Source organism: Talpa occidentalis, unplaced genomic scaffold, assembly GCF_014898055.3.
Source record: "Talpa occidentalis isolate TD23 unplaced genomic scaffold, MPIMG_talOcc4v2.1 talOcc4.9, whole genome shotgun sequence".
NCBI classification, from domain to species: Eukaryota; Metazoa; Chordata; class Mammalia; order Eulipotyphla; family Talpidae; genus Talpa; species Talpa occidentalis.
In genome coordinates this window covers 117,644,835-117,667,717 of record NW_023605305.1, presented here as the reverse complement: position 1 = coordinate 117,667,717, position 22,883 = coordinate 117,644,835, and the positions used below count along the sequence as shown (strand labels likewise).

General features: G+C 63.1%; 3 protein-coding genes across 3 annotated transcripts; 1 reads left to right on the top strand and 2 right to left on the bottom strand.

Moving 5' to 3' along the window:
- Positions 1–4,680: 4,680 nt before the first annotated feature.
- Positions 4,681–5,619, bottom strand: LOC119236957 (olfactory receptor 14A16-like). Its single transcript, XM_037500888.1, has one exon. The coding sequence runs from the start codon at positions 5,617–5,619 to the stop codon at positions 4,681–4,683; it is 939 nt and encodes a 312-aa protein (XP_037356785.1).
- A 5,920-nt stretch (positions 5,620–11,539) lies between these two features.
- Positions 11,540–16,045, top strand: LOC119236585 (olfactory receptor 14A16-like). Its single transcript, XM_037500522.2, has 2 exons — positions 11,540–12,629; positions 13,290–16,045. The coding sequence occupies exons 1-2, from the start codon at positions 12,474–12,476 to the stop codon at positions 14,247–14,249; spliced, it is 1,116 nt and encodes a 371-aa protein (XP_037356419.1). The 5' UTR covers positions 11,540–12,473; the 3' UTR covers positions 14,250–16,045.
- A 4,307-nt stretch (positions 16,046–20,352) lies between these two features.
- On the bottom strand, positions 20,353–21,312 carry LOC119236956 (olfactory receptor 1C1-like). Its single transcript, XM_037500887.1, has one exon. The coding sequence runs from the start codon at positions 21,310–21,312 to the stop codon at positions 20,353–20,355; it is 960 nt and encodes a 319-aa protein (XP_037356784.1).
- Between the last annotated feature and the right edge of the window lie 1,571 nt (positions 21,313–22,883).

Genomic DNA, 22,883 nt, shown 5'->3' with positions numbered 1-22,883 from the left:
TGGCCCCTCAGTCCAGGGGCGCCCAGTCTGCACCCCACTTGGCCGAGCAGACGCCTCCTTTCCTCCAGCACCTCGGACAGCCACCCGCGCAAGCGCCCCGCCGGGAACGCCGCGCCCCGTGACACACACGCCCGGGAGCCGCAGGCCGCGCCCCCGCTGCGCACACGCGCCGCCCGTCAGGACACGCGCGGCCGCCGCCCGTCAGGACACGCGCGGCCACGCGCACTCGCGCCCCGTGACGCGGAGCGGCCGCCGCCGTGACGAGCTCTCGCGCTCCCGTCACCCTGACCGGCCCCTCAGGCGGCGCGAGGCCGGGGCGGGCAGCGCCACAGGGGGCCGGGGTTCTCCGGCCAGAGCCGCCCAAGGCCCAGAGGCCGAACCGCGACGCCGCGCGCTCTGGCCCGGCAAGGACGGGGCCCTGGGGGTCAGCCCCGGCGGCGGGGGCCTCCCCCGCGCGCCCGCTCAGGCCTCGGGCCCGGCACCTCCCCCGCGAGGCGGTCACGAGCAGGGGATGCGGCCTCACTGCGCCTGCGGGCGGCGGTCACCCCGCACCAGGCACGCGCTCTGTGGGGGGCAGGCGCGGGGCGCAGGCGCCTCCCGGGCCAGTCAGGCCCCGTCCCAGGCCCCGGAGGCGGCTGTCCTCCGCCCCCTCTCAGCGGCTGGTGGCAAGCCGGCATGCAGCAGCCTGATTGGGGGCGACCGAGGCGCCATTCCCCGACCCAGGAAGTGGCCAGGGCTCTGAGGGGCAGAAAGAGGCGGGTCCTGGTAACGAAGGTCTGATTGGACCATTGCGCACCAATCAGCTCACAGCTCGCCCCTGATTGGCTGCTGCCACGATCCCGGAAGCACACTGTTCCATAACAGGCCTCTGGGGAGCACCTGCCTCAAGGCCTTGTGGAGGCGCCACCGGGCGGAGACAGCCCTGCCCCTGCCGGACGGCGCTGAGGCCGCGGGGCTGGTAACGGTTCCAGCCCGACGGAGAAGGAAGAGGGAAGACCCCATTCCAGGCCCCCGAAGAGAGAGGAAAAGAGGCGTCCAGCAGCCGCCCTCCAAGGAGGGACGAGACGCTGACGGCTTCTGCCCCGCCGGCGCCTGAGTCTCGTCTCTGACGGGGCCTGAAGGGAGCCCCACGGCCCGGGCCTGGCGCCTCACAGAGCTGCGTGTCGTTGGGGTCACCCGGCAGCTCACAAGGAGCCGTGAACACTGGGTGTCTCCGCCCCGGCCTCTGCGGGACCAGGAGTGACCAGCACTCCTGCCCGGTGCTGCTGCCCAGCACTCCTGGTGGCCGGCGCTGACCGTCACCGGTGCTCTCTGGGCGAGCGGCCGCCTGGGTGGCCACAGCGAGCTCTTTGTTTCCCTGTTTGTAAATCAACCCGTGGAGGCTGTTCCTGGAGCCCGAGGCCTCTTGCAATTGTGCGTGTGGGTGAGACCCACAGACAGTGGCCCGTCCTCGCGTGGGCCCCGTCCTCTGTTAGGCTCGAGCCCACAGGCCCTGCTGTGGGGGTGTCGCCTGCTCTAGCCCTTGGTTTTGGGCCTTTGGCATTTGCGAGCTTTCTGGTGGCTCTCTGGGCTCAGGGCCCGGCAGGGGTTGCCTGTTTCATCCTTCCTTTCCTCTGGCTCCTGTCTTGTTGCCCTTTTGCTCAGTCGGCCCCTATTTTATTCAGTTATTTATTTATTTATTAAGATTTATTTATTTATTTTTATATAAGAGCCTGGGTACAAGCCAGAGTCGCGGGAGGGTGAGAGGATTCACCAGAGATAGAGCAGGGAGCAGACCAGGCAGATGACAGAAATACACTGCTGAGGGGAGCAGTGGGCACGACAGGAGAGGTCTGCGATGCCATGTGAGATTCTCGCTGGTCAGCCAGGATCGAACCTGTGCTGCAGAGGTTGAGGAGGCTGAGGACAGCTTCACAGTGTGGAGCTCAACCCGCTGTGCCTCGGAGGAGTCTCTCTCCCCGTTGTAATACCACTGTGAACCCACACTCACCACCAGTATGAACACACACACACAAGTGTGAACACACACACTCACACCACTCTTAGTGCTGAGGCGCTGGGTATTCCCCAGGGAGGAACAAGACAGTCATTCTTTGTAAAAATCTTGGAAACATTTTTATTGAGTCACTGATTATTTTTTCCCATCACGGTTTCCATCACAGAACCACAGGACCCCTCTCCTCAGGCCTCTTATCACAGTAGCCCCCACCGAGACCCAGGCCCTTCTCTCCCAAGTGCCCCTTCCGTGTCCCTGCCGCTGCCTGCCCCAGGGAGCCTCCCCCTCGCTGGCTGGACTCTCAGCCTGCAGTTGGCCTTGCCTGGCTCTTCTGTCTCCTCTGCCCACACGCTTGTGGCCCTGCCTAGCATTTGTTTTTCTCCCTCTGACTGATTTTGCTCACCAACTGCCTTTCCTGCTCCCCACATGCTGCCTTGATGGCAAGTTTATTGTTTGTGATGGCTGAGTAGTGTTCCATTGTGTGCGTGTGTGCGCTATATGACTGTGTTATGTATGTGAATGTGTGTGAGAGTTTTGTAGGTTGTGTATGTGTCTGAGACCTTTTTTGCGCATGAATGTGTGTTGTCTTGAATGTGTGTAGCATGTTTGTGTGTGTATATATGTGAGTGTTGTGTGTGTGAATATGTTACTATGGGTATGTGTGTTTGAGAGTAATCATGTGAGCATGAGTGTGTGTGACATATGTGAGAGTGTGTGAGTGTGTGTGTGTGAGAGAGAGAGAGAGACATCTACTCAATCTACTGTGTGTTCTGGGCAGTTGGCTCTTCCCACGCCTGGGCTGTTGTCAGCAGCTCAGGTGAACACAGCGGTGTGGGCTTCCTTTTGAAGTAGTGTTTAGTACTTTGGGAGGGTTGGAGCAGAATTGCTGGCCGGAGGGCAGGCCCATTTGTGATCTCTGAAAAACTGCCTTCCTGTTCTCCACGGGGCTGGACATCTCTGCCCACCCACATGGGGTCCATCTCCTTTCAAATCACTCTAGTAGCTCTTGAAGGATAAATGGGAAGGGCAAGACTGAAAAAGCTGGGGGGACATTCCTCAACATTCGTCAACACAAAAATATTGGCTCCAGGGAAACATTCTCTGGGGCAGACACAGAAATCACAGCAGAGCCCAGTGTGGCTGGCGCCCTGGGGTGGGAAGGGAGCTGGTGTGGAGCTGAGGCTGGCTGTGGTGAGACGACCCTCGTGTCAGGTAGGGCAGCAGCCGCAGGCGGCGAGGCAGGGTTCCCACCGGACGCACAGGGGACGCGAGCACACGCCTGCACACACAAGACAAGCACACATGGGTACATGTGATACTGATGCCCTCATGGTGGGGTTCCTGGGGGAGCCCAGGCAGGTGGGTGTATGCTGAGGTGCATGTCCCTGGGCCGGAGAGCAGGAGGTGGGCTCACCTGGCACAGCCTTGAGCCTGGGAAGAGCAGGAGGGGCTGGGCTCGCACCCTGTATTCTACATGAATGTACTGCGTCAACCATACACAGGAAAATCAATGCTTTTCTAGAATACTAAGATGGGAGCCACCAGTCTCGGTGGATGGGCTGGTTGATGCGTGGTGGCCTCTCTTTCCACGGGGCCCGTCTCCTTCTGTGGGAGTCTCAGGATGGTTCAGGAAAGCCCACGAAGGAGATGAAGCAACCCTCAGCCAGCGAGCTGGTGCCAAGCCTGGCTGTGTGGGCAGATGCGGTCCCTCCTGACCTGTCCTTGAGCGGCACCCATGGAGGGGCAGAGTCTTGCTCACGGCGCCCTGTGTGGAGGCTGTGAGCTGGGCTGCTGGTGTCTGTGAAGAGCCCTCAGCCCCCAGTCTCATCCTGGCTGATGGTCAGTGATGTCTCTACACTGTCCGGCCATGTGAGGCCGCCATTTTCCTGGGTGGCTCCCAGACCTCAGCGGGGTGCAGCCCTGGGCTTGGGGTCCCCCCACCCCAAGGGATGATGAGAAATATCAAGAATCACATAATGCTGTGTGATCATATATGGTCTTATGTGGGGTGATTTAATGTGAAATGGGGGAATTGATGAAGATATCTTTGCTGTTTCTCCCTTGTGTTAGAGAGTGAGATAGAACATTTGGAAGACACAGTGTAAGCAAGAGAACACAAGTGTGCATTTTCGAGAAATGACATGCAACACGTCAAGGAGGGCGGCAGATCTGAGTGAAAGGCGAGAGGAGCCATCAGAACAACCCACACGGGACCTTTTTCTCCAAATGAACCTGGGTGCACCTGGGCCCTCTGGCCCCTGCACGGGAGAGGCCCCTCTGCCTGCCCAGTGTCCCTTACCTGTGCTCTCCGGGTGTTAACATATCATGGTGACAAGGAATTCTGCCAGAGGGGGAGCCAGCACACCCCTGGAACTTCTGTTGCAGGTTCCGCTTTGGTTCTGTCATTGGTCACTGAGGGCGCCGCTAACTGAGCCTGATTCATAAACTACCAGAGGCCTAGATGTCTGAGACACTCACTCCATCACACACACACACACACACACACACACACACACACACACACACACACGATTAGTGCCATCCAGGTTCAGGACAGGACAGTGTCCCCTCTTCTTCGGCACAACCACAGTAGAGAAATCCTTGCTTTGGCTCTCGGCAGGGGTGGCGGGGGTGTCCCTGTGCTGGGGAGATGGGAGTCCAGCAAGCGCAGACACGGGAGGCATCTACCTGGGAAGCCTGCCCAGGGCCCTGGCCATGGCCCCCTGCATGTCCCGGTTCCTCAGGCAGTAGATGACGGGGTTCAGGGTGGGGGGCAGCAGCGAGTACAGTGCGGATGTGAACATGTTCAGGGAGGATGATGACTCATGGCTATTCCACAAATATTTGACCATCCCGGAGGTGAGGAACAGGGTCACCACCGAGAGGTGGGGCAGGCAGGTGGAGAAGGTCTTCAACCTGCCCTGGGTGGACGGAATCCTCAGGACAGTGGAGAAAATGTGAGCGTAGGACCCAACCATGAAAAGGAAACACACAAAAGAGAAACCACAACTGCCCACGAGGAAGGCGTATTCCAGCCTCTGCTCCCCAGGACAGGCGAGTGCGAGGAGCGAGGGGACATCGCAGAAGAACTGGTGCACGATGTTGGACCCGCAGAAGTGTACGGACAGGGTCCCCGCTGTGTGCAGGGAGCCGTGGATGCAGCCGCTGAGCCAGGAGGCCACCGCCATCCGCACGCAGGCGGCCCTGCTCATGAGGACCCCGTAGTGCAGCGGGTGGCAGATGGCGGTGTAGCGGTCATAGGACATCACCAGCAGCAGCGCAAACTCTGAGCCCGCAGAAAAAATGAAAAGGAAGAGCTGGGTGGTGCAGCCTTTGAAGGAGATGGCCGGGCTGCTGGTCAGCGTGTTGGCCACGGACTTGGGCACGGTGGTGGAGATGAAGCAGATGTCAACCAGCGACAGGTTCTTGAGGAAGAAGTACATGGGGGTCTGCAGGCGCTGGTCCGCGGAGGTGAGGGCCACGATGAGCAGGTTGCCCGCGACGGCGGCCAGGTACGTCAGGAGGAAGACGCTGGCGCAGAGCCTCTGCAGCGCCCTGTCCTCGGGGAGCCCCTGCAGCAGGAACTCCATGACCGGGGTCACGTTGGAGACGCCGTCACCCATGGTGGGGCTGGTGTGTGGCAATGTCAGGAAAGGGCTCATGGAGAATCTCTGTCCTCTTGGTGGCTCCGCCTTGGGCTCTTGTCACTCCCTGGGTGCTGCTCCTGAGTCACCACCCACGCTTGGCTCCTGCAGGCACGAAGCGGTGTCCAGACGGGCCCTAAGGACGTGAGGATGGTCTGTGACAGCACAGCCTGGAACTGCTGCTTCGGCCAGAGAAATGTCACTGACAAGCCCACAAGGAAAGGAACTTCTGACTTGGCTGTGGCACGTAACGTAGCAGGACAATGTTGCATCAAACAGAGCAGTGACGTGTCCAGTCAGAGCGGGAAGCTGCCTCAGTTCCTGGGAACTCACCTGGACGGTTTGGCCTTCAGAGTCCAGAGCTCTGCCGACCCGGTCACAGCTCTGGTGAGCGGGCGAGGGGCTGGGGCCTCCGTTCCCCAGGTGAGCAAAGCTGGTCCACGGGCCCCAGTGGGGTGGCCACAGCGTCAGTAGCTGGAGACCATGGCCCGGCCCAGCACACTTGCTCAGCTGTGGGAGACGTGACAGGCCCTGAAGAGCCACTGGTCCATGCCGGATCTCAGGACCTGAACGGGGGCAGCTCCATCCTCATCTCTGGGCGGTGTTGTCTCTGGCGAAGACCAGGGACTTGGCTGCCCTCTGTGCCTGTGAGCTGGTGTGTGTGGAAGCTGGGTGCCTGCTCTCCTGCTGGGACAGCTCACAGTGGTTTGGGACACCCACTGGCCTGCTTGGACTCGCTTCCCTGGCCAGGGTTGATCTCTAGACCTGGAGGCTTTGTCCCGAGGTGAGGCTGACAGAGCCCTCTGTCCCTCGGGGAGAGACCTGGACAAGCTGACCTGCGTCCAGAAGGGTGCATGTGGCCGTCACACTGCTGAGCTGTGGCATCCTGGGCTTGGCCTCTGTTTGGCCAGGCTCAGGGGCAAAGGAGGCTTATATGGGCTGAGCCTGGCGTGGGTGCCCCAGAGACCAATTAGCACAGAGCTGATGAGCTGAGTGTGACAGCCCGGCGCTGAGGGCACCACAGCCTGTCCTCGGAGGCCACTGGGTGGGCCTGGGTGCCTGATCCTCCATCCAACCAGTCGTCCAGCTGTGAGACCTGATGACCAAGACTGGACTTCAGTGGCCTCTGAGAGGGATTGTGGGTCAGGACTGGCACTGGGAGTGACCACAGCATCCTCCCCGTCCTGTGCAGCAGCCGTCCCCTCTGTCCTGGCTGAGCGTGACTGACCCCACACACGACAGCCGGCAGAGAAGGGACAATGTGGCGTTCCTGCGTCTGCATCTGACTTCTCATCCAGGAAGAAATTCTTGGACTGTCCTGTGTGCATGGCCACATTTTCCGTGTATTTGCAATACACAAGCAGACAAACACGCACATGTATGTAAACACAAAGTGCAGAACATGATGCATATGTCCTTTCCCTGGGGCCTTCCAATGAGTTTTGCACCTAATTTTCCCCTGAACAGTTTCCAGAACCTGTGTTAATAGTAGTACAGATGGTAACCCTGTTTGTAAAGGCTTATCCTTCAGGGTGTGGAAGAAAATTGTTTAAAACCCCTGATTTTTAAAGTGCAAATAAACTGTGAACAGATTTTCAGGGATACACTTTTGTAGCTACAAGCCAATGTTTTCGTTCAATAAAGTTTTTAGAACAATTAGCTGAAAAAGCAGCCTCTTCTCACGCATGCCATGGAGTCTCCTTCCAGAAGCAGGTGGGGGGTCGGGCCCGACAGCGCTGTATTGAAGCAGATACATTCCATGTGGGTTTTAATGTTCGAGTTTTACTTAACTTTTTCCTGAACCCACCCCACTGTGCGCCCGGGTCTGCTGCGCCATTGCTGGGACCGTGCTGGGCTCACATCACCTGGAATGAAATCTCAGGCCCAGCAGTGTGGGTGCGGGGTGGATTAGAACCCACCCCTGCAATCAAGCTGCCAAGCGTGAAAATGCTCTGAATGAAATATAAGCACATACAAATGATTTGTACTGAGAAAACCTCAGAATTATGCAGAAAATTCCAAGAGACCCAGCAGCAGGCCTGGGGTGCCTGTGAGGGGGAGGCCGGACAGCATCCAGGGCCCTCCCCCCCCTGCTGTGGCCCATCAGTTCAGGGGTGTCCGGTCTCCATCCCACATGGCTGAGCAGATGCCTCACCTTCTCCTGACAAGGCCTGTGGTCACTCACCATACGTGCCACCACGGACACACCAGTGTACACGCGCTCACCGTCGTGAATACACTCACTCCACCACGAACTCACTGACAGTACCACAAACACACACCACAGTGAACACACCACCATGAACACACTCACCACCACAGTGAAGACTCTCACCACCATGAGCGAACACTCTCACCATGATGTGCACTCACGCCACCTGAATCCAGCCCCCTGGACGAGGAGCCAGCAGGACAGTGGTGTTCTTTCCACTTGCTGCTCTACACAGGGGCAGAGGAGGATGCAAAAAGGCCACAAGGCAGGAGGCCGGATGGGAGGATAGAACAGCTGCCACCTGCCCGGAATGAGGCCAGAGCCGCCAAAAAGCCCTGAAATGGCAAAAACCAAAGCCAAGAGCTGGAGCAACATGACACCCGCACAGCAGGGCCTGCGGGCTAGAGCTGACAAAGGGCAGAGGAGGGTAAGGGGACAGTCGCTGTCCGTGGGTCACACACACACACACACACACACACACACACCCCTGCGAGAGGCCTCAGGCGCCGGCACCACCTCGGGCCGTAGCTGACAAGCCGGGAAGCACTGGGCTCACTGTAGTCACAGGCGGCAGCTGCCTCCTCAGAGAGCATCGGTGATGGTCACAACGGGCCGCGTGGCTGCTGGACATCGCCGGTCAGTAGTGCAAGTGACTACCGGTCCCTCAGAGGTGGTGTCAGGGACACCGGTGTTCGCAGCTCCTGGCGAGTGACTGGGCGACGCCAGCAACGAACAGCCCTTCGAGAGGCCAGGCCCGGCCGGCGCTCCTGAGGCTCCCTTCAGGCGAGGTCAAGGCAGGCCCGAGCCCTCTCTGCGAAGGTCTTCAGCTTCTCTTCTCTTCCCTTCTGGGAGAGGAGCTGCCGGACGCTTCTCTCCTCAGAGGCCGGAGCCGGCTTCCTCCCCTCAGGGCCGCGCTCTTCTCCCCCTTCAGGGGCCGAGTCCTCCTGCCCAGAGCCGCCAGCCCGGCTTAGAGCCTCTCAGGCTGCCCCGCCCACTATTTTTGGACCATTTTTCACCGCTGTGGCTGATTGGGCCATTTAGCACCAATCAACCTCTATCTCGCACCTGATTGGTGCATTCCGCGATCCAGGAAGTACCCTGTTGCATAAAAGGGCTCTGGGGCGTGGCTGCCGGGACCGCCCGTGCGGCCTCTGGGGGGGCACCCGCGGGGGGGGCGACCCGCAGGAGGGGTGCGGGGGGGGCCTGCGGGGGAGGCACCCGCGGGGGGGACCCGCTGCCCGCCCGTCCGCCACGGCGGTGGCCCGCTCTGGCAACCCCGTGAATTGAAAGAATTAGCGAGAGAAGCTGCGTGTCTGTCGCGCCGTGAGCTCGCTGCTCCCCGATGCCAGGAAGGGCCCGCGGGCCGCTGTGTGCCTGGCGCACGCGCAGAGAGTCCTGGAGAAGCGGCTGTTCCGCGCGTCTCCGAGCTCGTCTCCGGAGCGCTCCCTCCTGCGCTGACGCTCCCCGCACCGCCTCCCTGCGCAACGGCGCGGCCAGGCCCCGCCCCAGGCCCCTCCACGGCAGCGGACGCCCCGCCTCCTCGCGGCTCCCGCTCTGCTCCTGCTCGCAGCGGCGCAGCCATGGGGGGGGGGGTGGTCAGCGGGGGAGTGGCGCCTCAGAGCCCTATTATAGCACGGTGTACTTCCTGCGTTGTGTCCTGGACCAATCAGGTGTGAGGTATGAGCTGATTGGTGCTCAATGGCCCAATCAGGCTTTTGTTGCTAGGACCCGCCTCTCACCACAGGTCAGTCGCGGTAGCCGCTCCTCAGAGCCCTTTCATGTAAAGCCACTTCCTGGGTCGGGGAATGGGCCAATCAGGTGCGATGGGCTGATGGGTAAACGGTCCAATCAGCCACAGGAGTGAAAAATGGTCCAATCAGGCTTGTGGGCGGGGCAGCCCGGGAGCGGCTATAAGCCAGGGCCGGCGGGCTCTGAAACGCGTGTTCCGCAGCTCGCGAAGGGGCGGGTGGTGCCGCGAGCTCCCGCCGAGGCAGCGCCGCCCGCCCTGAGGAGAGGAGGAGCCACGCCGGCAGCCGCCCTCCGAGGGGGGAGCAGCGCGAGGACTCTGGGTCTGCGCCGCCCGGAGGGGCCCCCGGGGCCGGGCCCGGCCCTCGCGGCGCTGTCTGCTGCGGGCGTCGCCCACCTGCTCGCCAGGCCCTGCGGACGCCGGGTGCCTCTGGCCCTGTCCCCGCGGGCCGGGGACCCTCCCTGCTGGCCAGCGCAGTCCGAGTGGCCCGACGGCTGTTGACCAGAGGGGCCCGCCCCTGAGGCCCCGGGGGAGGCGGCCGCCACGGGGGCCACGGTGAGTCTTGTCTCCCCTGCGGGCGGCCAGCCCTGTGGCGGCCGTCGAGGCCCGCCGTGGCCGTCCCCGGCGCTGTGCTTCGCGAGGCTGCGGGCGTCGTGTCGCGGTCGCCTTTGGCTTTGGCTTTTGCCCTGTTAGGCTTTTCACTGCCGGGGCTGTCCCTTCCCCCGGCCCCGCCTCGTTGCCGTTCTCGGGTCCTCGGGCCCTGGCTGCGCTCAGCAGTGTTTCAGGGGTCTGGAGGGGCAGGTTTTTCTTCTCTGGTACGATTTAGTCCAAGTTTTTTTTTTTTTTTTATTGTGGAGGTCAAGGGCCGTGTCCCTGATCTGCGTGGGTGACCTCAGCACAGAAGCACGACGGGGACTTGAGCGTGACTTCCGCGCGGGGGTCAGGCCATCTGCCCACGTGGCGCTCGTCTTTCCCTCTGGTTTGGGGGTCAGTGTCCTTTTCCCGTCCGGCCGCCGTGCTGGTGACCGGGCCCCGCCGAAGGCAGCGTCAGGCTCACCCTGGTGTGCGTCGACACGGAGCCCACGGCCAGTCCAGGGCGCACACCGTCGCCCGCGACACTGGCCGGCCTGTCTGTCCCGGGGAGCAGCCCCCACCTCAGGCCGTCCCCTCTGCGTGCACCCCCCCATGTGCTCCTTCCCCACTTTATCATTTAATTATTTTCTAACTGTGGACCCAGCACCGCAGAGGAGGATCAGCCTCTGCCCCCTGTGGGGTCTGCCCCGTGTCCGCTGGGGCCCGGCAGCACAGCCACGCTGCGTGGCCTCTTGTCCTCTATGCAGTGAGCCACGGGGACGTGGCATCCAGTGGGCTGGCAGGGCGCTGGACACCACGCCTTCCTCTGGTCTCGCCCTGCGGGGGCTGGAGCTGGCCCTCAGTGGGCTGCTGTCTCACCGAGGAAGGTGAACGGGAGCAGGGGCAGCGGCCACTCCACAGGCCAGGCCACCCACCCAGGGCAGTGGAAACGCAGCTGCCCTCCCTGGGCCGGGGCAGCAGTGACTGGAGTGGTGGGGTGTCGGCCCCTGGCTTAGTTGAAAGCTCTTACAAATGTGAGAGTGGGCGCTGCCAACATCTTGGGCAAGAGTTTCATGGAATCTACAGAACTGACCCTGCCCTGGTGTGCCAGTCACGCCCCCGAGGCTGTGTGCTCACGTGTGCAGTGTGAGGGGCCCGTCGCAAGGACAGTCACGGGGACAGGCTCAAGGTCAGAATCTGGCACGAGCGTGAGTGACCGCAGGTCCAGAGGGCGGAAGCCGTGAGGGGCTCTGCCAAGTGCGGCCAGTCGCAGCCCCCCCACCCACGCACCGCCTGGGGTAGCGTGGACGCAGGGCCGTGAGGCCAGGCCTCGGGTGTGTTTCTGCACTTGCTGGCGTTTCCCGTGGGGGAGTCCCGCAGGCAGGGGTGCTAGCCTGGACCATAGGCGAATGAAGGGAGAGGAAACCGGCGCGCGTGGCTCAGGCGTGCGCCTGAATTTAAGTGTCAATGCTTGAACTCAAATGTCTGCCCCTGGCCTCCGGGTGTGGCCCCAGGGGAGGAGCAGCGGGCTGTGAGTTACCCTCCGGGGCTCCAGGCCGGCTTTTCCATCCCCTCGCCCCTCGGGAGTGCTCTCCGGAATGTTCTCTCTTCTCCTGGGGATCCCCAGCCCCATGGCACGGTGGTGACCCCACATGAGCCTGCTATTAACCTCCCGTGCAGCTGGAGCCCGGCAGGGAGGCCCCCGCAGCTCACAGGCTGGAGCGGGTTCTGGGCAGCTTCGGAGGTGCACCCGCAGATGCTCCTGGACCAAGGCCCCTGCAGAGGTCCAGGCGGGGGAGGGTGGAGCGGGCGCCCCTGTCTGGCAGACCTGGGGTGGGAGGAGCCCCTGGACCTGCTGTCCCTATGTGCGCTGACGCCAGAGCTGCCTGCTGCGTCCTCGGGAGGGAGTTACGACGTTTCCATCTGTGCCCACGGAAGAAACTTGTCTTAACTGGTGAGAAGATTACCCAGCCGGTTCACTGCAGGGGCCGAGAGGACCAGAGTGTTGAGACGTAGCAGCTGCTGTTAGGAGGGAAGTGAGGGTCGGGGGCTCCTTCCGGGCCACAGGAGCCCTGCCGGGCAGCGGGCATCGGGCATCAGCTCCATGCAGGGCTGGCCGGCGCAGGGCGTCACCCCAGCAAGGGGGGTACCCACAGCTCTCTCCTTGCCCCTGACCGCTCAGTGTCGTCTTTGATCTCACTTGACAACCCCACGCATCTTGTCCTGCTTTATGCAGTTCATTTTCCTCAAGGGCCGGAGCAGTGCTTGTTAAACATCCACGTGACCTTAGAGACTAATGAGATGTACTTCTCCTCTAGCTGTGGTTATGTGGCGTGTCCCAGGCCTGAGTCCTGGCTGCCGACCCCTGAAGCCTGCGGGCCCAGCTCCCCAGAGGCTCAGAGGCTTCTCCGTGTGCCCAGGGCGAGGGTCCTGCACCTTGACTGCAGGGGAGCAGGGGTGAGTGGGGCGTGAGATGGATTTTCAGGAGGGTGGGGAGGGCCTGGAGGTTGAGCAGAGCTCTGTCCTCCCCTGAGTCCTTTGTCCCTTCCCTAACTGTGGAAGCTTCACTGCTCCCCCTTTCAGGACCTAGAGGAGTGTGGTTTTGGGGGTTTTCATGCGGGGCCCTCATGTCCAAACTCAGGTTCACACTCCGTGTGAAGAGGTCACCCATGTGTGCCAGGTGAAGTGTCCCTGCTCACCTGCTCACCCAGGCCGTGAACGCGCCCTGGTCTGCTCTGCTCTTCATGCTGCGTGGCGGGGGCGGCCCAGCCCTTCCTCCCTGCACTCACAGGTGCAGTCCTGTTTGCTTGTTCGTCAGGCCTGAGACGAAGCAGGGGCCGGGGTATTCCCTGACAACACGAGAAATGATAAGAGGTGTGCAGTCTGTGCAAAAGCCAAAGGACAGCGCTCCTCCCCCATTCTCTGCCCTTTCTAGACCCTTCTCTGCGCAGACCATCAGTAGGCAAAGCTGACTTTGAGCTGCGCACCGATGTGGCAGCTGGGTGCAGGGTGCGTTTCTCAGCGAGGCCCTGAGGTGCTGCATCTTCCCCAGGGTTATTGGAGATGAATATGGCCATGGGAATGGGCTGCCTACCAGCACTACCTCTGTCTCTGCAGGTAAGACTCAGTACCCCTGAGAAATTAGCCACCATAACCAACATAACAGAGTTCCTGCTGCTGGGGCTCCCCGAGGACCAGGCGCTGCAGAGGCTCTGCGCCAGCGTCTTCCTCCTGACGTACCTGGCCGCCGTCGCGGGCAACCTGCTCATCGTGGCCCTCACTTCCGCGGACCAGCGCCTGCAGACCCCCATGTACTTCTTCCTCAAGAACCTGTCGCTGGTTGACATCTGCTTCATCTCCACCACCGTGCCCAAGTCCGTGGCCAACACGCTGACCAGCGGCCCGGCCATCTCCTTCCGGGGCTGCGCCGCGCAGGTCTTCCTGGTGATCGCCTTCGCGGGCTCGGAGTTCGCGCTGCTGCTGGCGATGTCCTACGACCGCTACGCCGCCATCTGCCGCCCGCTGCACTACGGGGTCCTCATGAGCAGGGCCGCCTGCGTGCGGATGGCGGCGGCCTCCTGGCTCAGTGGTTGCGTCTATGGCTCCCTGCACGCGGCGGGGACCCTGTCCATGCGCTTCTGCGAGTCCAACATCGTGCACCAGTTCTTCTGCGACGTCCCCTCGTTGCTCGCGCTCGCCTGTCCCGGGGAGCAGAGACTGGAACTCGCCTTCATCGTGTGCAGTTGTGGGTTTGGTTTCTTATGCTTTGTTTTAATGGTTGTGTCCTACGCTCACATTTTCTCTGCTGTCCTGAGGATTCCGTCCACCCAGGGCAGGTTCAAGACCTTCTCCACCTGCCTGCCCCACCTCTCGGTGGTGACCCTGTTCCTCACCTCCGGAATCATCACCTATTTAGCTAAAAATTTTAAATCTTTGTCACTGAAACTGGTGGTGTCTGTGCTTTACACAGTGTTGCCCCCCAGCCTGAACCCCGTCATCTACAGTCTGAGGAACCGGGACATGCGGGCAGCCCTGGGAAAGCTGATCAGCGGGGAAATGTCCAGAACCTATTTTTGACATAAATGTGTAAAAGCTCATTCAGGGGACGGTTTGGTGGTCACAGTCCATTCCGGCAGCACTGTCTGCGTGTCCTGGCACCCCAGTCCTCTTCCAGGTCTGCACGTTGGTCCTTTCAGGGCGGTGTGGCCTGCCCCTTGCCGGCCCGATGGTGCCACAGCAGGAAGGTGCTGAGCTGTGGCTGTATGTCCTGCCTCAGTGGACAGCGACGCTGGCGTTCATACTCTCGGGCTGCGGGGATTTTATTTTTATAAAGATGGTCTCACGCTGGTTGGTCATCTGACAGGTTGGAAACAGTGCTCTTCACATAAAACCAGCTGGTCACCTGATGCCGGCCCGGTCAGCTTGTCCTTGATGGCCGTGAACTGGGGAGGGATCTCAGCTTCTCTGGGTGAGAGCGCAACTGGACACACTTGTCGGTTTCTGCGAGGGCTTGTATTTTTCAACTCTGCTTCTGAGAGAGACAAAGAAGAATCTTTCCGTCCACTGTGGGGTGGACTCCCGACACACTCCTCTCGCTCCCTGGGCAGCCTCATTCAGGGCTTCTCCCTGGCGAGCTCCAGCGCGGTGGGGCTGCGTTCCTTTGTGCTCTCTCTTGAATTTACAAAGACAATATTATGACGCTCTGGAAAATAATATTCAGGCAGAGGTGAAAATACACACCCACCGCAACTGGGAGCCTCGATCTGTGTGGGGGGCCAGGCAGCATTGGGGGACCATTGTCCAGGTTGAGCCCCTCCCACCACATCCCCAGGCGAGGCAGGGCAGGGCTTGGGATCCCTGGCGCAGCCCCTGGCCAGCCAGAACCCCTTGACTTGTCTCCTGTCCACGGGGCCGGAGCAGGGAGGCCGCGGGAACCTTTCTCTTCAGGCTGGTCTGGGCTGAGGCCGCAGCGGCCAGAGGCTGGCCTGGCTCAGGGCGGACAGGCGCTCCCTGGCCTTGCAGAGGAGCCCAAGCCCACGGCGCCGACAGTGCCGACAAGCTCTGTCCCTGCGCTCCCTCCTGCCCTGTCCAAACCTTCCTGCTTCATTCCCTGTGTCCCTTTGAGTATTTCTTTCCTTTGGGGTGTTTTCTTTCTCGTGTGCGTCCAGTTCGGGCCTCTCCACTGCTGACCACAGATCTCCCCCAGCCCTGCATGAACCTCTGCTGAGCTGTGCACAGATGTGGGCATGTCCTGCTGTGTGGCCGAGGGGCTGAGGCTGCCCTGGGGCAGCAGCTTGGCTGAGACGGAAGGTCTCAGCCATGGATCCCCCCTGGTGAAAGGCCTGGAGCAGGTGCATCCTGCAGCCCGGGGTCACGGTGTGGGAACAGGAGCCCCGGGAAGCGATCGCCCCTCACCAGTGACACTGCCGAAGGCCATCTGGGCAGCTGAGGTGCCTCCTTGGACCTCGGGGGCTGAGGCCACGGCTGCCCCCCTGGGGTCAGCTCCTCTCCCCAGGGTCTTCCCTGAGGTGGTGCGGGTTCAGAGGGGCGCTGTCCTGCCCGCTCCTCGCCAGCTCAGGCCCCGTTGATTTCTCTTTTCTGTTCTCTCGGTTATTTCCACTCGGGCTTCCTGGCGCTTCCTCCGCCCCATGAGGCAGGAAGTCGGGCCGTTTATGTGAAACCCTCTGGTCCCAGCGCAGAGCCCGTTGCCACGGACACGCACGTCCAGGCTGCTCGCTGAGCTCTCAGGGTGGGAAACGTGTCTCCGTTGTCATTTACTTCAATACATTTAAAATTCCATGTTTTCATTACCTGTTTTTAAAATTTATTTTTAAAAATAGCATTCCGCTCATGACGTGCTTTTCTGTCTCTGTTCCGTGTTGCGTCGCCGCTGGCGCCCCTGTCCGGCTGGTTGACCACGTGTGTTTGATGATTTTCCCAGATTGGTCAATTTTCCACAGAAGATGTTAAGTGTTTGGAACCCGGAAATAGCGCTGGCATCGCCGGAATTCCCTGGACGCACCGTTTGACTTTCAAAGGCCAGTCGCAGCCTTTCCCGCAGGGCGGCGCCGCAGGAGCGGGGCTTGGGGCGCGACCGAGCCTCTCGGGGCGCTGGGCCGCTGTGGGCACACATGCCCCGCCAGGCAGCCCCTTCCGTCCCAGGAGCCGGCGAGACTCGCGCAAGGAAAGGCCCCGCCCGGCACGCGCTTCCCCGGCGCGCAGATGGCCGAGAAGGCGTCCGGGTGTGCCCGGCCCCCCCCTCCCCTCCCCCCCTCCCCTCCCCTCCCCCCCTCTCCGGGTCTGGGGCGAGGAACACGCGGGCGGTTTGCCGAGGGAGCGGGCGCGCGGGAATGGAGGGTGGGGATTTGCCGTGTTCGTCCTTTTATAGACTTTTGCTTTTGAGGCGCAGGACACTTTGTTCTTAGAACTGACGTAAAATGACCTGGAGTGACGCGCTGAAGCTCGCGTCACATGGGGAGGGGGGCTGCCGCCCACACGCTGGGGGGAGGCGTGACTTTTGCCTGAGCTCAGGGGCTGGGCCCTGGGAAGGTGGCAGTTGCGGGGGGCCCCTCCCGGGCCAGGGAGCCCTGGGGCCGCTGCTGGGGCCCGAGCCGGTGGCACCGGGACGCCTGGCGCAGCCTTCACTGGGGCAGGAGGGGCGGACCTGGGCAGCCGCCCGTGTCCGGGGGAGCAGCCGCTCCAGCCATCCCTGGCGCTGGACGCTACGTGGGGCGGGATGGCCATCCCCGCACGACACCCCATCGGAAGGTGTCCCCAGAGGGGGTGCCAGGGTCCAGCCCAGGCTGCCCCGCGCGGGCCCGGACGCGTCGGGAGGAATCCGCAGCCCCTCGGAGCCGGGCGGGGGAGCGAGCGCGAGGACGGCGGCTGCCCCACGGGTCAGGGTCCCGGGAGTCGCGAGAAGCCGCGTCAGCTGCCGCTCGGAGAGTCGCGGGGAGCACGTCTGTTCGCACAGGGGGCGGCCGGCACGGCCGCAGCGCGGACGTCGGAGCACGAGTCAGAGCTCAGGGCTGACGCTCGCAGCGAGCCCGCCCGCCGCAGCAGCCCTCGGCGGTGCCCAAAGAAGACGTTTACAGACAACGTTCCCAGTCGGGGCGCTGCTTCCATTCTTGTGAAATGTGTCGCCAAGGGGGAGGAGCCAGCGAATAAATGTCCTAGGTGTAAAAGCCTGCTTTACACGCCGCGACACTTCTTCAAATCCTCCTCTGCTTTGAGACGGGGCTGAGCCTGCGGCACCCCCGCCTGCTCCCGGGCCCGGCGGGCTCACGCCCCGGCTGGCCGCTCTGCTTCGGCCCTGGCGCGTCTGCCTGGAGGGGCGGGCGCCGGTCCCCGAGGCAGGTCGCCCTGCTGCAGGGCCTGCCCTGGCTGCGGTTTTCCACTTACAATAAACTAAGCACAAGCCAAGAATGGACAAAACGAACAGGTTGGTCGTGAAGGGGCAAATGGAGCCCCTTTTGCAGGCCCGTGTGTGTTGTGTGCCTGGGTGTGTGTACACGTGTGTAACTGTGCATACATGTGTGCGTGCCCCCTTTACCTGCAGATAGGTGGTGTGAGTGCATGCCGCGCTGCTGTGTGCATTGTTGGGGTGCCCTGGGCTCCGACCCCGTGATTCAGAGGTCAGGCTACCCTCGGGTGCTGCCCGCCCCAGCAGCAGGGCCAGGCGGCCGGCTGGGCCCCGGGACCGGCTCCCCATACCGCAGCCCGGGGTTACCGTGGGAAAGTCACGCAGCCGCGGAACTCGGCGAGGGCAGAGGGAGCAAGGAGGCGACTCCGCCGACACTCTCGGGGCAGGGATTTTGGACGGCGGCGCACGGGTGCCCATAAGATGAACATCAAAGGGGTCTCCCTGGCCGCAGTCCCACGGCGGTTTAATCCTCGGGCGGGGCTCCCGGGAGTGGACGGCGGTGCCGGCCCCTGTTCCCGCGGCTCTGCGACTCTGCAGTTTCTAGACGCAGCAGGAAAGGAAGGGGTAGGACATCCCCCCACGGGGTCCCCCATTTACCTGCGAATGGGACTAAGTAGCTTTGAAAATGAAAACAGCCAAGTGCTCAGAAAAACCTGTCTTACCAGAAAGCGGGGTGCCGAGGCTGATCTAAGGGGAGCCTCAAGCACTGGCCCCTGGGGTGGACTCGGGCTCCCCGCTGTCTCCCGGGAATGCATGGTTTAAGGCTTGACCAGCAGCTCAGGAGCCTGTGCTGGGGGGCTGGTCCGAGAGTCCAGCCCGGCGGCCCTCCCAGGCCCGACCCCAGGGCTGCTGACCGCGTGAGGCTGGCGGACATGGAGCTCCTGGGCGGAGGACGCACCTGGAGGTGCCGGGTGCGTGGGGAGGGACGAGCTGGCCCCACCCTGGGGTCTGGGCACAGAGTGGGGCCCAGGGTGGTGGGGTGTGGGCGGGCGCTGCGGGCCCCCGAGTGGGGCGGGGTGCGATGGCGTTGAGGGGCGAGAGCCTGCGCCCCTAAATCACATGCAGTGTTGTCGACCAACGTCATCTCAATAAAGACAATACAAAGACACTGAATTGAGTCTTTTTGGTTAAGTTCTGCAGCATTTGAGCGCGGCTTACCCTGCGGCAGACGCCCTTGGACAGCAGCTGCCGCCCGGATGGAACAGGGCAGAAGACAAGCCGGCGGCCCGCAGGTGCCCGCGCCAACGTGATGAGAAACACACTTGCGTTTGCACGCGAAAACTCAATGCCATGGGCTATTTGTCAGGTGTCAGAGAGGCAGGACCCCCCATACCTGCCACTGACCACGTGTCCAGCCAGAACACCTGAAAGCTCCCGGATGCGAACCCGCGCGTGTACTTGTATTTGCAACTATGTGACTAGAGACTTAGAAAAACCAAAAGAATCAAAAGGCAACATCAAAACTAATGTCAGAGAAATAAATTCATTCCTTTTTGATTTTCAGTCACACCCCACAGAACAGACGGGGCGGGCGGGCCTGTGCTGGCCCGGAGCCCTCGTCCCGCGGCAGCCCCGGCCCGGCAGCGGGCGGCGGTCCCAGGCCACGGCTCCCACAAGGCGCAGATGAAGCGTGATCTGGTGAGGGAACGAAGGTCGCGTCTCGGGACAAAGTGAAGGTGTGAGCGGGGAAGGCGCCCTCAAAGCTCTACTCGCCACAGCTCGCCTGAGCCGCCCTGGTCTGGAGACAGTCAGACGCCGTCCGGGCGGCCGTGCCGAGACCCGCTCCACACAGATAGAAGGGCCAGACAAGGCCGTCGTGTGCGCGGCAGCTGCGCTGCGTCTCTGCCCTCCGGAGACCGAGGGCCAAAGACAAGCAGCGGTCACAGTGCCGCAGGCCGCGAGGCCCACGCGACGGGACGCAGGGAGGCTCTGTGCTCGGCGTCGGGCCGTCCCCAAAGCCGCGTATTTGTTTCGCGCGTCAGGTGAGTGTGCCAGGAGATGAAGCGTTTTCACTGATTCTGTTACTTTTGAAAAACATGTTTCCTGACCAGATTTAGGTTTTGTTGAGTCAGTGCGTGTTTGCTTCCTCGGCGAGGCGTGTGCGAGCATGTGCGAGCGTGCGCGCGCGGCGAGGCTGTGCAGGGCGGAGCTGACACGGAGGGGGACGGCGACCAGCTCCATCTGGGGCGCCCTGCAGGCTGCTCCCTGCGGGCACCACCGCGCTGCGCTGCTTCGCCGCCGCCCTTGGAGACGCCCCTGGAGAGACGCCCAGCGTGACCACCTGTGTCTGCCAGCTGGCGCCGGAGGGTGCTGGGCTGCGGTGCAGACACGGTGACAGGGGCTCTTCTGCAAGGTGGGGCACACCTCGCGGGGGGTCCGCTTCTGCACACAAGGAACAAGGGAGGCCCCAGGAAGAGCCCCGCCCGAGGACACGGTCCGGTGTCCCCAGCAAAGGCTGTGGCGGCGCCTGCAGCGAGAGGGACCCACAGGAGCCTGACCCACTATTTGGGGATTTGTAATGCCGGCGCCTGGCCGCGCCCGTCTCTGAGAGCTGGCGCTTGAGTTCTCACCACTGGGTTGGGATCAGAACCGGGAACGTCTGGCACGAGACTGACCTCTGTCGCCAGGCGCCGGGCTGGAGGCCAGGGGACATGGCGTGGGCACAGCCTGCTGGCCCGAGTCCACACATTGGCCCGGGGCTGATGAGGAGGCCCGGGGAGACCCAGGACGCGTGGCCTGAGCCCTGCCCGAGGGCGGTCAGCGCTCCTGGGGGCGGGGGCCGCCCACCGCCCGGGCCCCGCACAGCAGCCCACGCAGCGCCCCCTTCATGTCCCTGTTGCGGAGGCTGTAGATGAAGGGGTTCAGCATGGGGGTCACCACGGTGTACATGACAGCCGACAGGGTGTCCCTCTGGGGGCTGTGGGAGGAGGACGGGCCGAAGTAGACGGCGATGGCCGTGCCGTAGAACAGCGCCACCACGGCCAGGTGCGCGCCGCAGGTGGAGAAGGCCTTCCCGCGGCCCTGCGCGGACGCAAGCCTCAGGACGGCGGCCGCGATGGCGCCGTAGGACACCAGGATGAGCACGAAGGGCGTGAGGGCCAGCAGGCCGCCCACAGTGAAGATGACCAGCACGTTGGTGGAGACATCGGAGCAGGACAGCTGCAGCAGCGGGTGCAGGTCGCAGAAGAAGTGGTGGACGACATTGGAGGCGCAGAAGGACAGGCGGGCCATGAGCGCCGTGTGCAGCAGCGCGTGCAGCCCGGCGAGCACCCAGAGCCCGGCCACCAGCCCCGCGCACAGCTGCGGGCGCATCAGGGCCGCGTAGCGCAGGGGCTGGCAGATGGCCACGTACCTGTCGTAGGCCATCACGCCCAGCAGCAGGCTGTCCATGTTCACGAAGGTGATGAAGAAGAAGAGCTGCGCCAGGCAGCGGGCAAAGGGGATGGTGCGAGTGTGAGACAGCGCCAGGGCCGCCATCTGCGGGACGGTGGTGGAGCTGAAGCAGACGTCCACCATGGCCAGGTTGCTGAGGAAAAAGTACATGGGCGAGTGCAGGCGCGCGTCCACCCCGATGGCCAGCATGATGAGCGTGTTGCCCGCCACGGTGAGCAGGTACATGCAGAGGAAGAGCGCAGACAGCCGGCGCTGCTGCCCCTGGGGCCCGGCCAGGCCCAGGAGGACGAACTCCCTGACCACCGTCGCGTTGCCGCCAAGCATCGCCCTGCAGACCTGGGGGGTGAGGAGTGGTCGTGAGCCCCGAGGCCCAGCCTCATGCCCCAGGGGCGCGTGGCTGCTGGTGTGCGCGTGGCTGCGGCATGTGTGCAGGTGTGTGCAGGGGCGAGTGTGGGCAGGTGTGTGCAGGGGGGAGTGTGCGCACGTGTGTGCTAAGAACCTCAGTCCCGCCTGCCCACCTGGGCAGCCTGGACACAGCCTGTCTACGTGGCCACGCGCCGTGCCGGCCACAACCACCTCAGCCGCTCTGAAGAGTCGCTCCTCGCCCCAAACCAGACGCGCATCCAGGACGGGACGCCCTGTCCAGAGGGGACCTTGGCGCCGGCTCTGCCTCAGTCCTGGCCACTGGCTTCTCCCTACACCCAGGTGCTCGCCCGGGCCGCCTACCCGCGTCCTGCCCAGGAGCAACAAGCCTCCGTCCCCTGCTGTCCGTGTCACAGCGGCTGTGGCCGCTCTCCCCGCTCACCCCGAGTCCCTCGCTGCCCAGAAGGCCTCTGCCCAGTGGGGAGCACCGAGGCTGTGGCTCCGTTTCCACGCGCTCCGGCCGCTCTCTCCAGACAGGCGGGCCTCCCTCCCCCCCACTCCACAGGTGACCCCGGGCCCGGCCCCGGGTGCTTGTTTCTGTGCCTGCTCTCAGTGCCCGCGTCCTCGTGCCCCCATGACCCGCCCTAACGGTCCTTCCCCTGCAGCTCCTGCGCTGGCCTGAGCGCCAGGACACGGTGGTCCGTGGTGTCCTGGGGACCCCATCTGTGCTTTCTCCAGGAAGGGGGTCCTCGCACACCAGCTCGCCCCAGTGCTGCGTCCCTGGGTGCTGGCCCTGGCCCCGGGCAACCGCTGCCCTGTACCCCTGGGGTCTGACGTGCACCCTTATCCTGCAGGACACCCCACTCACCCCACTTTGCTGGAGTCGTGACTGGCCTCAGGGCGGGGGTTCTAGTCTCTGCCCCAGCCCCAGCACGTCATGTTATTAACTCCACGTCAACTACATTCCCCTGCCGCCGAGATAGTACCAGGTTTGGGCCTCGCGCCGCAGATATTTCTCCCTAAGATGACAGTGGAACGCGGCAGGACGCACCTCTTCTCCGAGACCCTGGGCCTGGCCTTCCTGCTCTGGACGGCAGATACTGGCCTGAGGGCGGCCAGGGGAGGGCGAGGAGGAGCCGGCTTCACCGCTGTGTCTCCTGTTTACTTGAGGGCGAGATCCCGGAGGCGGGCCCACCCCTGCCCCAGACCTCCCCCGCCCTCCCCTGTGTCCTCCCCCAGCCCTCCCCTGCACCCCCGGCCCTCCCCTGTGTCCTCCCCTGCACCGCCCCTGGCCCTCCCTGTGCCCTCCCCTGTGCCCTCCCCTGCACCTCCCCAGCCCTCCCCTGTGTCCTCCCCTGTGCCCTCCCCTGCACCGCCCCTGGCCCTCCCCTGTGTCCTCCCCTGTGCCCTCCCCTGCACCCCCCCAGCCCTCCCCTGTGTCCTCCCCTGTGCCCTCCCCTGTGTCTGCGTGGCCCTCCCCTGCGCCCTCCCTGGCCCTCCCTGCCTGCTCCCCGCGCCCTCCCCGGCCCTCC